The following is a 16201-nucleotide window of genomic DNA, read 5'->3' on the forward strand; positions in this document are numbered from 1 at the left end:
AATGATTCCCTTAAAACACATCCCAGCCATGTTGTCTGTGTACTCTTTGGAGATTGGAAACCTCATCTATCTGCCTCATGAATCTTTACAGTTCAGGAGATGGAAAATTACTGGCAGGATTTCTGATTGTAGATGAGGTTTCACATTATTTCTGAAAGTTCAAAAACCAACCCCAAGAGGGTGGAAGTGACCACTGCCAATATCAGCAAGCGACAGCTCCATGTGAAACCCGTGGTTTTAAACAAGTGGGATATCTGGGTTGTAGTTACAAACCGCAATGTAACACACCAACTCTGAGATTCAGGAAAGGAAGTAAACAAGCTTGTCTTTGTGTGGAACTACAAGAGATGAGAGAGATACTAAACAAATATTTTGTGAGAGTTTTTTACTGTGGAGAAAGACAGAGGGACCAGGGAAAGTGAAGAAAAAAAATATTCAAGTCATGATAAACTATCCACCTTCCAGACAAGGAACTGATAGTGGTCTTAAAAAACACAATGGGGAATAAATCACTGGGACCTGATCAGGTGTATCCCAGGACATTGTGGGAAGTTAGGGAAGGAATTTGGGGAGCCCCCAGCAGAGATATTTGTATCACCCACAGCCACGGGTGAGGTGCCGGAGGACTGGAGGACAGTTAATGTTGTGCCTTTATGTAACAAAGGCTGTAAGGAGAAGCCAGAGGCAAGACCTTATTTGGGAAATGGCACTGACCAAACCTGATTGAGATATTTAATGAAGTAACCAAGACAATTGATGACAGCACAGCAGTACACATTGTCTACAGAGACATTATGACAGAATTACGCAGGGCAGACAAATCAGTACAGTTTGATCACATGGGGTTCAGGGTGAGCTTGCCAATCAGAAATTTGGTTTGCTGGCAGGAGACAGTGGGTGGTGGTGAAGGATATTTTTGAGTGGGAGGCGTGTGACTAGTTGCGTTTTGAAAGTACCAGTGTAATATATTAACAATTTGGATAGGCTGTACTGAGAGTTTTCAGACCCAGCCCTTTGATCACAATCTCTGGGAAGGAAACCTCCTGGGACAGGCTCATGGCCACGTTGTGGGTGGATCACTGCACCATTCCAGAGCAAATGGGACATCCATCCGAATGGGGGAGGGGCTTTGTGGCAGCTCCAGGTCCTGCAATTGTTTGTCTCAGAAGAACGGTCTTTTAAAAACTGCTGAGTGACCGTCTACCAGGATATGGCTTTGACATTGAGCAAGTCACTTTACAGGATCCCTGACAATTAGATCAGATATTCTTCACTTTGTTAATAACTGCTGCCTTCACTGTTTCATCACAGAATCTAATTTTTCAATCTGGTCCAATTTTTCCAATTGATTCTACAGTGTCCATGTCATTCAGGGGCTGGGGGATCTCTGCTCTCTGTTTCTGACCCTCAGACACTGGTGACCTGACAGCAGAGGGGTTTCATCTCCATTGGGGTATTAACCCCCAAATGTTTCCAAGTGTTCTCCAGGAGTTTACCCAACGTATTGTTTCTGTTTCTCAGACAGAGCATTGTGATGATCCTTGTTGGTTCAGTCTCTGGGTAATGACTCCAGTGACTCTCCTTCCATATTAAGGGTTAAGGTGGGGGCACTGCCTTCAGCATTGGGGCTGGGGATGAGCAGGGTTGGTGAAGGGTGTCAGCCCCTTTGATCTTCTCAAAGGTGAAACCCAGCATGGTTCACCAGACTCACTCATCATCAACCATGTCCTGGTGAATACAAAGCCCCATGTCTGTTGGTTCACCAGAGGGATCCTCACCTTGGAATTGAAACTCACTCCCAGTTACTCAATCACAGCTCACTTCCCCCTGAATTGTCTCTCTGTTGTTGAGTTCTTTTTTCTGCCTGAAATCAGCCCCATGTCTTGTTTCCTTGGATCTTGAGGAACTGGAACAGAGGGTACCTTGTCCTCTACATCTAGGACTTCAGATTCTGACAGAATAATTATTCAGTGTGAACAGGAGACATGTTCTGCCTAAAACACAAAATAGTCCTTCGAAAATCTATTTTTAACTCTAGGATTGATTTTCACTGAAGAAATCTTTGTCAAAAGCTGTTCATTGAAATTTTCTGACATGGGGGACTATGCCAGTTGTTATTAACCTGAGATTTCAGTATAAATTCTGTGTTTGAGTCAACATTATCCTCAGCAGCAGACTCGTTATCTGTCTTGATTTCAGAATTTTCTATTCTTTCAATGAAAATTAATTTAGTTCCTCTGTTAAACATAATTGATCAGAGAAAAATTTCCTCATGGTTATCATTCATCATCTAACTCACTGTGGTTACAGAAGCTGGCTTCCTATATTCTCTTCCTCATTTCACATCCTGCGGACATTGCATAACACACTTTCTTCAAAGTGAGAAATAAGAGTTGAGAGACTAAATTAAAAATCTTTGAGAATAAAATGATGTGGACTTTGATTCTCCTCATTTGTTCCATTCCTGGTGAGTGACCATCATAGTTGTATATTAGATAACCAATGTTTGTTGAAGTCCACTGTGTGGTTTATGCAGTGAGAATGTTTAAATATTTGCAGTGAGAATGCAGTGAGAATGTTTAAATATTTGAAGATGTATAAAGGATAAAGGAAGAGCTTGTGACACAATGGGTGATATTGTTATTGCTGGGAAAAATACTGAGAGTACGATTCTCACTCCAGCACATTTTGCAAAGGAATGTGTATTCTCACAAAGCGAAAGAGATTCATTATCAACTTGCAAATCCTTCCAACATACCCAGGGTAGGGAGCAAGACTGGGTGAGATTCCAGGTCAGCCTTATCCAATCAGAGTGACACCCCTCACATTACGGCAACTGGCTGCAGGTGAGTGATAAGCTGCAGAAAACAGACACAGCATGGACTTTGTCTGCGCCATGTGTCTCTATATATGGAAGCCTTTGAATTTAAATGAACAAACATAAAAATACATAAAATACATCATAAAATGTTCTATCTTCTCCTAAACACATTATGATAGTGTTCCCAAATACTTTGGAGCAGCATTAGTAATTATCAATGAAATAAAAAGGACAACGTAATGTTTCTTTTAAGTGAACACACTAGCAGAATCGTTTTAAATTATCCAAAATTTTGAGAGCTCAATATACACCGAAAACTGGAGGGTAATATGCCCTCAAACAAAACATCTTGAGTTTGCTTTTGTTTTATTTTTGAATTGCAGTTCATTAAATATTGTTTCGTGAGGCTCTGTCACAAAAGCAGATGGTTGGTTTATATTCCACTTCCCATACAAAGCTTTATTTCTTTCAGTCGTTAACTTGAATCAAGTTGCTTACTCTCTTTCAATCCCATTGGTTTTCACATTACAATGTAACACGGCAATACAATTGCAGCCCATCATTGCCATCTCTCCATTTATGATCAAGACATTTTCAAACACTCATGTTTAAAATTCCCAATGTTGCAATACTCTAGGCTACAACTCTGTGAATTCTGGTCCATGAAAACTTTCTGAAACATTTTGCAGCTGTTGCCCACCAATTTCATACAGAAAACGTCACAGACAGAAATCTGAAGCGTTCATCTCTCTGTTTTCGCAATTCTCTTTCTTTCAAGGTTTCCTTTATTAAATAAGGTCTGTTTCCTGCCCTTCACTACCTTGAATCATGCAATTGTCTTTGTCCTTTCTTCTCTCCATTCCAGCTCTTCATTTACGCTTCATAACGTTTCTCTCATTATTTATTGAAGTAATGTCTATCCAGTCATCAACAGGCTGCTCCTCTTCCACAATGTGACACAATCTGGCAGCAATTTATGTATTTTCTCAGGAGCAATCTCTCTGGAACAATCAGTAAATTCCTTCTGTTAGTTTACTCTCCTTACATTGACAACAATGTGTGATTACAAATAATCCTGCCTTTACTGCACTCAAGGTCCTGCACATTGATCTCTCTCTCCCATCACGAACCATCCCTCGCTAAACTCCAATTCTCTTCCTCTCCCACTCGAGGTCTCTCATCATCTTCCTGGGTCGCCTGTTGTATCTGCCCCTTTAGCCCTGAAAATGCAGCCTCTGAGCCCACCATGAGTCTCCACACACTCCCCTCTCCTCCCTGGATGAAACCCTCCTTCTCTGGTCGGAATAAGGACTCTTCAGCACCTGTGCCCTCCTTCACACTGATCCCCAGCCGACTCCAACCCAGGCCTGTCACTCAGGCTGCTCTCCGGCGGGGCGGGGCGGGGGGGGGGGGGTAGGGGCAACATTTCGATGATGTCACACACGGTGGAGTTAGAGCCCACAGCGGGCAGCACAAACCCAATTTCAAGATTATCCCAAAGCTCGACCAGTGGGGTAAGAAAATATACCGACTGTTTCAATCATTCCCTGGGAATTTAGAACACCCTGAGGCTCTGATAAGGGTTTATGTTAATGATTACATTCATCATGTACTGGATGGAATGTAGCTGATTAAAATGTATCTGATTGTTTTAAGCAGTCCTTTCCAGTTAAATTTCTGAAATATTGTCTCTTCAGTTTCAGGTGCTTTATGGGCAGAGGAACACGTAACGGGAATTTTGGGAAGAGCGATCACAATATCTTGTCATTACGAAGCGCAGCAGTACCAGTCACACGTGAAATATTGGTGTCAAGGATGGAGTCGTCTGTGTTCTGTTAGAGCAAAAACAAATTGGCCAAATGGGAGAATAACGATCACTGACGACAAAACACAAGGAATATTTCTTGTCACAATCACTAATCTTCAATGGGAAGATGCAGGATGGTACAACTGTGGGATTAAGACTTTTGCCTTTGACCCAATGTTTAATGTAAAGCTGAACATCTCTGACGGTAAATCTCTCAGTGATTTTTAAAAAATACTCTCTGCTGATATGCCCGATCAGTGTTTTATCCAGGAAGAAAAGTGGCAAAGTGTTGGAGGTTATTTGATTTTTCTCACAGAATAATTGTTTCTTTCCCACAGAAGCCGTCTCTGTTCCTGGACTTCGATTTTTATCCCAACCAAATGTCTCATGTTCTGGGGATTCAGTGACAGTCTCCTGTGAGTCTGCCCAGGGATCCCTCCCCATTCACTACACATGGTCTGAGAAGACCCCATCTCAAGGTTCAATGATCTCTGACACCAATAAACTGGATCTACATTGTCAATCCTTCACACAGAAACATCATCAATATTACTGCACAGCCTCAAATACTCAGGGAACAAAACCCAGTGAAATTGTTCATGTGTCAGTCAACAATGTAAGAGAGAAGAACTGCAGTTACAGGATACAGACCAACAGCATCAGTAAGTGTGATGTAAACAACGTTTGTTTACTATCTCTCTCTGGGAAACTGTAATTGATAAAATGCACTCCATTTGTTTCATTATCAGTTCTGAATTAAGCCAATGGTTAGCATTGTACTTGGAAAATGAGCAGGTGTATAAAATCCAGCCCACAGCATGGAGAAGCATTGCAACAACTCCATTGCTACATCACAACCATTTGCTTCCTGCAACTAAGTTCTTCATAAATGGGGGAGGTACTAAACAAATATTTTGAATATTTTACTGTGGAGAAAGACGTAGAGATTAGGGAACTCAGGGAATTAAATATTGATGTCATGAAAACAGTCCATATTACAGAAGAGGAAGTGCTGAAAGTTTTAAAATACATAACAATGTATAAATCTCCAGAACCCAATCAAGTGTCTCCCAGGACAGTGTGGGAAATTTGGAAAGTTGAGCGGCCCATAGTTGAGCTAGTTGCATCATCCGCAGTCACAGGTGAGATTGCGGAGGGCTGGAATTTGGCGAATGTTATGCCTTCATTTCGGAAAAGCTGAATGGAGAAGCATGGGCATTATGGATCTGTGGGTCTGACATCAGCGGTTAGTTGTTGAAGGCAATATTGAGAGATCGGATTTACATGCATTTGCAGAGGCACGAACAGATTAGGGATAGTATGTGGAAAATTGTGGCATCACAAACTTGATTACATTTTCTTCAGGATGTCAGCGATAAGATTAATGAGGCGGAACAGTATTTGTTATCTCCATGAGGTTTCCACATTCTCGACTAATTTGTAAAGTTAGATCACATGGGATTCAGGGTGAGCTCGCCAATTGAATACAAAATTAGCTTGATGGCAGGAGATAGAGGGTGGTGGGGGGTTATTTTTTTGGACTGGAGGCCTGTGACTGGTGGTGTTCCGCAGGGATCGGTGTAATTTATATAAACGATTTGAATGAGAATTTAGAAGGCATGGTTCATAAGTTTATGAATGACACCAAAATTGGTGGTATTGTTGACAGTGACAAAGGTTATCTACGATTGCAAAGGGATCTTGACCAATTGGGCCAATGGGCTGACGAGTGGCAGATGGAGTTTAATTTGGATCAATCACTAAAGGTTTTTGGTAGAACAAATAAGGATAGGACTAATACAATTAAAAGTAGGGCCCTGGGTTGTGCTGTTGAACACAGAGACCCAAGGGATCTTTGAAATTTGCATCAGAAGTAGACAGGGTGGTAAAGAAGGTATTTAGCATGCTCACCATCATTGCTCAGACCATTGAGTGTAGGAGTTGGAACATCACATGTCGCTTGTATAGAATGATGGTGAGGCCACATTTGGTTTAATGTGTACAGTTCGAGTCACCCTGCTTCAGGAAGGTTATTATTAAATTGAAGAGGTTTCAGAAAAGATTTCCTAAGATGTTGCTGTGACTGGAGGGTTTGAGTGATAAGGATAGGCTGGGACTTTTTCCCCTGGAGTGGAGGAGGTTGGGAGGTGACTTTATCGAGGTTTATAAAATCATGAGGGATCTAGATAAGGTGTTTAGCAAAGGTTGCTTTCACTAGGCTGGGAGAGTTCAAAGTGAGGGGTCATGTTTTCACGGTGAGAGGAGAAAGATGTAAAATGAACCTGAGGGGCAACATTCTCACACAGAGGGTGGCTCATATGTGGAATGAGCTGCCAGAGGACATGGGAGATGACGGGTCAGTTGCAACGTTAAAAAGATATTTGGATCAGCACATGAATAAGAAAGATTTGGAGGGATATAGGCCAAATGCAGGCAAGTGGGACTGGTGTGTTTTGAGAAACTTGTTTGGCACGGACGTATTAACCCGAAGGGTCTATTTCTGTACCAAATGAGTCTATGACACTAAATGGGATAGTGAAGGGCAAAGTGGTGGAGGTTTTTGGTTCTTCAATTACAGTCAGTTTTGTAATAAATGTTTATTTCGCAAAGAAGGAGGAGAAAGTGAGGTCTGCAGATGCTGGAGATCAGAGCTGGAAATGTGTTGCTGGAAAAGCGCAGCAGGTCAGGCAGCATCCAGGGAACAGGAGAATCGACGTTTCGGGCATAAGCCCTTCTTCAGGAATGGGGAAAGTTTGTCCAGCAGGCTAAGATAAAAGGTAGGGAGGAGGGACTTGGGGGAGGGGCGTCGGAAATGTGATAGGTGGAAAGAGGTCAAGGTGAGGGTGATAGGTCAGCCTGGGGTGGGGGCGGAGAGGTCGGGAAGAAGATCTCAGGTTAGGAAGGCGGTGCTAAATTTGATGGATTTGACTGAGACAGGGTGGGGGGAGGGGAAATGAGGAAACTGGTGAAATCCGAGTTCATCTCTTGTGGTTGGAGGGTTCCTAGCCGGAAGATGAGGCGTTCTTCCTCCAACCGTCGTTTTGTTGTGGTCTGACGATGGAGGAGTCCAAAGACCTGCATATCCTTGGTGGAGTGGGAGGGGGAATTGAAATGGGTTGGTTGGTCCGGGTGTCCCAGAGGTGTTCTCTGAAACGCTCCGCAAGTAGCCGGCCTGTCTCCCCAATATAGAGGAGGCCACATCGGGTGCAGAGGATGCAATAGATGATATGTGTGGAGGTGTAGGTGAATCCCTCCCCTTCCTCGACCTTTCTATTTCTATCTCAGGCGACCGAATCAACACGGACATCTACTACAAACCGACCGACTCCCACAGCTACCTGGACTACACCTCCTCCCATCCTGCCCCCTGTAAAAACGCCATCCCATTCTCCCAATTTCTTCGACTCCACCGCATCTGCTCCCAGGAGGACCAGTTCCAAAAACGCACAACCCAGATGGCCTCCTTCTTCAAGGACCGCAATTTCCCCCCCGACGTGGTCGACGATGCCCTCCACCGCATCTCTTCCACTTCCCGCTCCTCCGCCCTTGAACCCCGCCCCTCCAACCGCCACCAGGACAGAACCCCACTGGTCCTCACCTACCACCCCACCAATCTCCATGTACAGCGCATCATCCGCCGTCATTTCCGTTACCTCCAAACGGACCCCACCACCAAGGATATATTTCCCTCCCCTCCCCTATCAGCATTCCGTAAAGACCACTCCCTCCGTGACTCCCTCGTCAGATCCACACCCCCCACCAACCTAACCTCCACTCCCGGCACCTTCCCCTGCAATCGCAGGAGGTGCAAGACTTGCGCCCACACCTCCCCCCTCACCTCCCTCCAAGGCCCCAAAGGAAAATTCCATATCCGCCACAGATTCACCTGCACCTCCACACATATCATCTATTGCATCCTCTGCACCCGATGTGGCCTCCTCTATATTGGGGAGACAGGCCGGCTACTTGCGGAGCGTTTCAGAGAACACCTCTGGGACACCCGGACCAACCAACCCAACCACCCTGTAGCTCAACATTTCAATTCCCCCTCCCACTCCACCAAGGATATGCAGGTCTTTGGACTCCTCCATCGTCAGACCACAACAAAACGACGGTTGGAGGAAGAACGCCTCATCTTCCGGCTAGGAACCCTCCAACCACAAGGGATGAACTCGGATTTCACCAGTTTCCTCATTTCCCCTCCCCCCACCCTGTCTCAGTCAAATCCATCAAATTCAGCACCGCCTTCCTAACCTGAGATCTTCTTCCCGACCTCTCCGCTCCCACCCCAGTCTGACCTATCACCCTCACCTTGACCTCTTTCCACCTATCACATTTCCGATGCCCCTCCCCCAAGTATCTCCTCCCTACCTTTTATCTTAGCCTGCTGGACAAACTTTCCCCATTCCTGAAGAAGGGCTTATGCCCGAAACGTCGATTCTCCTGTTCCCTGGATGCTGCCTGACCTGCTGCGCTTTTCCAGCAACACATTTCCAGTTCAGTGACAGTCTCCTGTGAGTTTGTCCAAGGGTCCCTCCCCAGTCACGTCACATGGTCTGAGAAGACCCCATTTCCCGATTCAATGATCTCTGTCACCAATAAACTGGATCTGCATTGTCAATCCTTCACACAACAAAATCATCAATATTACTGCACAGTCTCAAATTCTCAGGGAACAAAACCCAGTGAAATGGTTCATGTCTCAGTTCCCAGTGTAGCAGAGAGGGGCTGTAGTTCCATGATATAAATCAACAGCATCGGTACGTTTTATACAAACACTGAGGCTGACACATTCATTCAATGTTTATTCAAACTGCTCATTGGTTAAGTTTCTTTCATATTACAAATAACTGTACCTCATCACATCACGTCTCTTTGATGTTGGAACAATTTTGGACAAGGTGTTAATTTATTTTTGAAAATGGACAAAATTGTAATAAAGCTCCAGAAAATGCATAAATGCTGCACTTCTGCTTTGTGTTACATCTCACAGCTTGTGTGTGTTATACCTTTAATAGATAAAGTCATCACTGCATCGTAGCATGTGATCTGAGGGGATAATGGTGTCAGACTCCATTTTAGTCAGGGTCACATCAGAAATGACATGCTGATGGACGGGTGTCACTGTATATAACTGAATACCTCAGTTTTAACCCAGACCCTGAAGTGCCAGTGGCTGTGAGATATGTTTAGGCCAGACACTGTTATCCATACCTTTTGATTTGTCTGTACTACTACATCGACGCCTTGTTCTCATGTAACAGGAGCTAACGTAAAGACGTCATTGGGTCTAAATACCATAGTGAAGGCAAAAATCACAGTGGAAGCTCACCCAGCAATCACAGAATATTACAGGACAGAGCAGGGGCTGCTGGATCCCCAGGAATACATTGTCCAGCGGGAGCAGTGACCAGCTCAGTAGCTGGAATTTTCTTTTATGTTTGACAATGAGGAGAAAGGAGATCTTAGTAATATAGTCCAACCCAACTTCGGCTTTTCAAATGCTTTAATAAGAATACAGGAGCATCAATGTCCAGATGAGGAACAAAATACAAATTATGTACAAAATAGGTCACTACCATATCTTGCCAGACTTGGGGATTTATAGCAAAACTAATTCAACAAAATCCATTATTCACAACAAGTCCTGAGGTTCTTTTTTTGAAGAGTGCTCTCTTGGTCATGATTTGGAGATGCCGGTGTTGGACTGGGGTGTACAAAGCTAAAAATCACACAACACCAGGTTATAATCCAACAGATTTAATTGGAAGCACTAGCTTTCAGAGCACTGCTCCTTCATCAGGTGGTTGTGGAGGACGCAATTGTAAGACTCAGAATTTATAGCAAAAGTTTACATTGTGATGTAACTGAAATTATACATTGAAAAATACCTTGATTGTTTAAGTCTCTCATCTGTTAGAATGACCACGATAGTTTCACTTCTTTCATATGTAAATCACAATTTAAAAAAAAGTTACATTCTCAGGTAAACTGTAACAATTGGTGTCAGCCCAGATAAGATGTTAAGATGTTGAAGGTGTTAGCCCCCGTGTTCTGTTGTCTGTGCCATAATGTTTAGACTGATTCTAATCTAAAAAGTGAGTTAACAGAGTCTTACATGGATTCATGCAGTTTTTGAGCAAAGTTCAATGTAACTCTGCAAGTATAAATTCACCCCACAAACGTATATGTGTATGTGTGCATGTGGGTTTTTGTGTGTGTGTGTGTCTGGGGTGGGGGGTTGTGAGTATCTGTGAGAGAGAGTGTATATGTGTGTGTGAGTGTAACTGGGTCTAAGTCTGTGAGAGGGTGCATGTATGAGTGTGGGAGGGTGTGTGTCTGTAGGAGTGTGTGTGTGTTTGTGTGTGTGTCTGGGGTGCGGGGTTGTGAGTGTCTGTGAGAGAGAGTGAATATGTGTGTGAGTGTAAAGGGGTCTAAGTCAGCGACAGGGTACAGGTGAGAGTGTGGGAGTGTGTGTGAGTGCCTGTGTGTGTGTCTATGTATAGGTGTGTCTGTGCATTTGTGTGTGTATAGGAGTGTCTGTGTGTTTGTATAGTGCAATGGTGGTCACCTGCAGTGTGATATGAACCCACAGTCCCTGTTGAGGCCCTCCCTATGGGTACCGAACTTAGCTATCAGCCTCTGCTCAGCCACTTTTCGCTGCTGCCTGTCCCGAAGTCCGCCTTGGAGGATGGTCACCCGAAGGTCCTGGATCACAGAAATGTTCTGTAAGTGAGACTCAGTTGCAGCTGAATATTACCTTATGTCTCAACAGGAAGGGAATATACTTGTGATAATTCCTCAACAATATCACCAACAACATCACCAACAGCAACAAGAACATCTTCAGGGCCCAAGTCTGTCAGTCAAAGGTAGAACAATTTCATTGTCGATATTTCCATTAGCATTGATTCCAAGTGAGAATAAGTGATTCAGCATAAAAGCTTTCAATGAGTTTCAGTTTCAGACAATGATTTATCAGAATGGAAACGATCACTCATTTTATACAATATTATTATGTTCACTTCCTTACTGGTGAACTTCAGGTGAGCTTTTCTGGGTGTTTTAATTTTAGTTTTAATTAGCAGAGGGGTTCAATTTCCACGTCGTGATAGTTACAATGTTGCTATTTATGTTATTAGAAATTCATCAAATGAAGTGCCAATTATCTGCCTGCCACGTCCCAGGTTAAATGCTTCATTATTCATCTAAGCTCGTGACGTTGTATTTTCCAAAGAAATGACAGATTTTGTTGAGCCAGGCTGTCTGGAGTATCACTGCCAGGGACATTACACTCTCTATCACCATCTCCTCCTCCGGTCACTCATGTTAAACATTATTCCCAAACTGAGCGGGTGGGAGGCTGTCTGGTTCCAGCTGGTTAAGCCTTGCCTGTTAGAAGGTGCAGGAGCAGTGTGGGATGATGATATTCTGAGTTCCTCACTCACTGAAGGGACTTCTCACCCACTGGAATATTACACCAGACTGCAGTGCTCCTGCAAATATCCATCCACATCTAATAATCCTCATTGATAACAAGATGCTGAGCATGACAGGATGTGCTACTGAAACTTGTTGCATTTGGTCTTTATATGTTGTTCAAGTCAATCATAAATTAAACTGTAATTTAATTTTCCCACTTAACTCCCTGAGCTGTGCTGCTTTATTTTGATACAATATACTGCAGTGTAAACAGGGGATAAATGTTTGAAACATCAAGCAGTCTTGTTTCCTTCAAATGATTTTGTATTTCTTCTGTTTTACACAGTTGCGTTGTCTGGGATGTGATACGCTGGGTACTCTTCACTCTCCTGGTGATTTGTTCTGTTTCAGTCACAATGTTTACACGAAAACATTAGGTGAGCATCATGGCCTTTACACGAATGATTTTGAGCGCTCTAAGTTCCCCATCAATGAGGTGGCCCTGGGTGGAGGGGTTTCGAAGCAGGTGACACAGTTTGAGAAGAATGGGTTGACCATTTGGGACTGAGATGAGCAGGAATTTCTTCACTCAGAGGGTGATGGTTTGTTGGAATTCTCTGCCCCAGAGAGCTCTGGAGGGACCAGCCTTGAGTATATTCAAAACAGAGATCAATAATGTTCTGGGTAATAAAGATATGGAGGGACTTGGGGTTAGTGCAAGAAAAATGATATTCAGGGAGATGATCTGCAATGATCCAGGTGAATACTGAAGGAGCTTGAGGGTCAGAATGGCCAACTCTGATCCTGCCTCATCTCTCTCCATGACCGTATTTCAAAAACATTGTATAATGGTATTGTACAGAGCATCCTCAATCTTTTATGTCCTGAGGAGGGATCAAGGCTGGACAATAGGCTGATCTAAGGTATGGAGGGACTATTTTCTGAGGAGAGGACTTGACGGGGTGTGTCTAGGACCAGACGGCATCATCTCAGATCAAGGGATCATACATTTCAGACTGAGATGAGGAGAAGTTATATCTCTAAGGTGATTGTGAATCTATAGAATTAGTTACCAAAGTGGATTGATGAGGCTGTGCCATTAAGTGCACTCAAGGCTGAGATAGTCTGGTGTTTAATCAGTCAGCAAATCATGATGATGGGGAACAGGCAGAAAAGTGAGATTGAAGATTATCAGATCACCCCTGATCTCACTGAATACCTGATCAAACTTGATGTTGATTGGACTGTAATTGCCGCTGTGTTGTATGTCTTAACCTACTTCTGCGGTCAACTGCTCACCAGCTTAACTGCAGGGAAACGTTAACTCTCTGTGATAAAATAATGTGTGACGTCTTTAAGTGGAATTGTTCTGGATTATTTTCCCAGCACATGTGCAATAGGTGATGGGGAAGGAGGAGTGTGATCTGGACATAGCTCCAGTTCATCTCGAGCTTTGCTCAGTTTATTGCCATGTCCAGACTTTAATTCAAAACTAACATGACCAATAAGGCATCGCTCTCTGTCTCAATGTATCTGATATTTCTTTCCAGTTACTCATTGAATCTGATGCTCTCACCTTGACGAATGTGGGAAAATGAAGACTTTCTGCTCCTTTGACACCGGCTGGAATTTTGCATCTTGTTTGAATATTCATTATCTGTCTCACATTGCACATTTATTTTCTTAATTCTGTATGAGAAATGACATTTTGTCAGAAAATAATTTTCCATTAATGGAGTGGAAGAGGAACCAGCGACTGAAATGATCACTGGAACCACTACTTTGAATATCTACATTGATTAAAATTTGTTTGTGCAATACAACATTGCAGATTTATACTTCATTTTATTTTGTCATAATGTATGTCAATAGGAGTCTCTTTCTTTAAGAAATAAGCAATTTGCATTACTCATTCACTAGAAACGGTGTCTCCAATGATACCTCCCACTTTTCTATGGGATAGAGCAATATTGACTTTTAACGAGAATGGGAGACTCTCACAGAGAAAGAGGGAGATGGGTCGGTTTTTTTCTCTTCCTAGAACGATGTGGAAAATTCCAAGAAGTTGGGAAAATACACAAAGAATTTCTTATCGAGAAATGATTTTCCAATTTTCTCTTCAAGTGTATAAACGGCAACTTCAGAATCTCACGACTGAGTTCTGACCAATTTATGTCCATGCATTTGGATCTCATTATTAACCGAATACTCAGTATTTATTCACAATTTCCCAATTCTTCCTTTGCCTCCAAAAATGAGACAGTGCAAATTCCCAGTGTGTTAATCACAGCAGCTAGCTGGTGAATGCTACTCACTGATTGCTTGTCTCATACTTCACCCAGACTTCATCTGACTTCACCACCATATCCCTGCACAACCCCTGGAGACAATCCTCCTCCACTCAATATCCACTCAAGTCATCATGGGCAAACCGTCAGCCTTCCCCTCATCACCAGACCTGCTCTCAGTCCAGCTCTCACACCAGTAGAATGTGGAGCTCTGGGACACTAGTTTGTAGGCTGCCAGGCTCTGTGCTTTTCATCACAGTTAAACACAGAGCCCTGTCACTGTAAGCTGCAGACTGCCAGTCTCTGCACTTTCCATCGCAGTAAAACACAGAGCCCTGTCACTGTAAGCTGCAGGCTGCCAGGCTCTGCGCTTTCCATCGCAGTTAAACACAGAGCCCTGTCACTGTAAGCTGCAGACTGCCAGTCTCTGCACTTTCCATCGCAGTAAAACACAGAGCCCTGTCACTGTAAGCTGCAGGCTGCCAGGCTCTGTGCTTTTCATCGCAGTTAAACACAGAGCCCTGTCACTGTAAGCTGCAGACTGCCAGTCTCTGCGCTTTCCATCGCAGTTAAACACAGAGCCCTGTCACTGTAAGCTGCAGGCTGCCAGGCTCTGTGCTTTTCATCGCAGTTAAACACAGAGCCCTGTCACTGTAAGCTGCAGGCTGCCAGGCTCTGTGCTTTCCATCGCAGTTAAACTCAGAGCCCTGTCACTGTAAGCTGCAGGCTGCCAGTCACTGCGCTTCCATCGCAGTTAAACTCAGAGCCCTGTCACTGTAAGCTGCAGGCTGCCAGTCTCTGGGAGCTGCATTGTGTTTTACCTCAGAGTTCAAAGTGACAGCTTGTCATAATGGGAGGCACTGAGTAGAAAGGGGGTCGGCATATAGCTCTATGGCACCATCCCACGTCAATGTCATTCTGACAATGCTGTTAAGATAGAACAGCATAGAATAAAATCTTTGTTGCTCTCCTAAAGATTTCACACATTCACCATTTTTTGATCTGTATAGCTCCCAAGCATGCATTAATAAATACTTAATAAAAAAACCTGAATCTGATCTGGTCTAAAGAGGAAATAAAACATACAATTACTCTTTCGGGTGTTCTCACAGAACAGGAGGTGTCAGAGAGCAACAGGATGTGGGTTATCCCAGGTCACTGTCACTTTATCCTTCAAGGTTGGGGAAGGTTGGGGCCCTTAAGGGCTTTGCAGTTCTCAAAGACATGGCTCTGATGGGAAATTAGGGACATAATGGCTATAGAGAGAGGATGAACAGAAATGGTGAGGTGACAAAAGATCATTGGATCCACAGGGACAGCAACAATAAAGAGAGGAAGAAGGAGCATTCTGCATCACAGGCAGAGTCTGCTGTTAATTCACAGAAACACCGCACGCCCCATGTCTGCAGCACATGGAGCACCTTATCGAACCTACTAATAGTTTGAAAAATGTTCACTGGATCCAAAACATTAACTTTGCTTTCTCCCCACAGATGTCCCCAGACCTGCTGAATTTCTCCAGCAATTTCTGTTTGTGCCACAAAGACACTGAGTTGACACTTCACCAATCCTGACCCAGTCACTGCACAACAACTGTGTAAAATGGCTGACACCCAATTGCAGAGTGGGGGTGGAGTCAGTTATTCATACTTTGGACAGGGAGGATAAGGGGGGTAGGAGTAAAATTCTATGAATTTGAAGGGGCAATTGCATCCACCATGCATCCACTGAGTCAATCCTATCACTGGCATCAAATTACACTTCAACAACATGTCACTCATTTTGGATGTAGGTTTGTTCGCTGAGCTGGAAGGTTCATTTCCAGACATTTCTCACCCTACCCGGTATGGCCTGGTGGGCCTC

General features: G+C 43.7%; 1 protein-coding gene across 1 annotated transcript in view; it reads left to right on the forward strand.

The window, feature by feature from the left end:
- The first annotated feature begins 2403 nt into the window (after window positions 1-2403).
- The window catches only part of LOC122563082 (uncharacterized), a 30053-nt gene continuing 16255 nt past the window's right edge, over window positions 2404-16201 (forward strand). Inside the window, exons 1-5 of the mRNA XM_087973388.1 lie at window positions 2404-2467; window positions 4519-4833; window positions 4967-5290; window positions 11404-11500; window positions 12397-12484. Of these exons, the coding sequence (XP_087829514.1) occupies window positions 2428-2467; window positions 4519-4833; window positions 4967-5290; window positions 11404-11500; window positions 12397-12484 (864 nt within the window). The 5' untranslated portion in view covers window positions 2404-2427. The remainder of the gene's footprint in view (window positions 2468-4518; window positions 4834-4966; window positions 5291-11403; window positions 11501-12396; window positions 12485-16201) is intronic.

The sequence above is a fragment of the Chiloscyllium plagiosum genome, unplaced genomic scaffold, assembly GCF_037043375.1.
Source record: "Chiloscyllium plagiosum isolate Xiang-an unplaced genomic scaffold, Cpla_swu_hap1 HiC_scaffold_26, whole genome shotgun sequence".
Taxonomy (NCBI): domain Eukaryota; kingdom Metazoa; phylum Chordata; class Chondrichthyes; order Orectolobiformes; family Hemiscylliidae; genus Chiloscyllium; species Chiloscyllium plagiosum.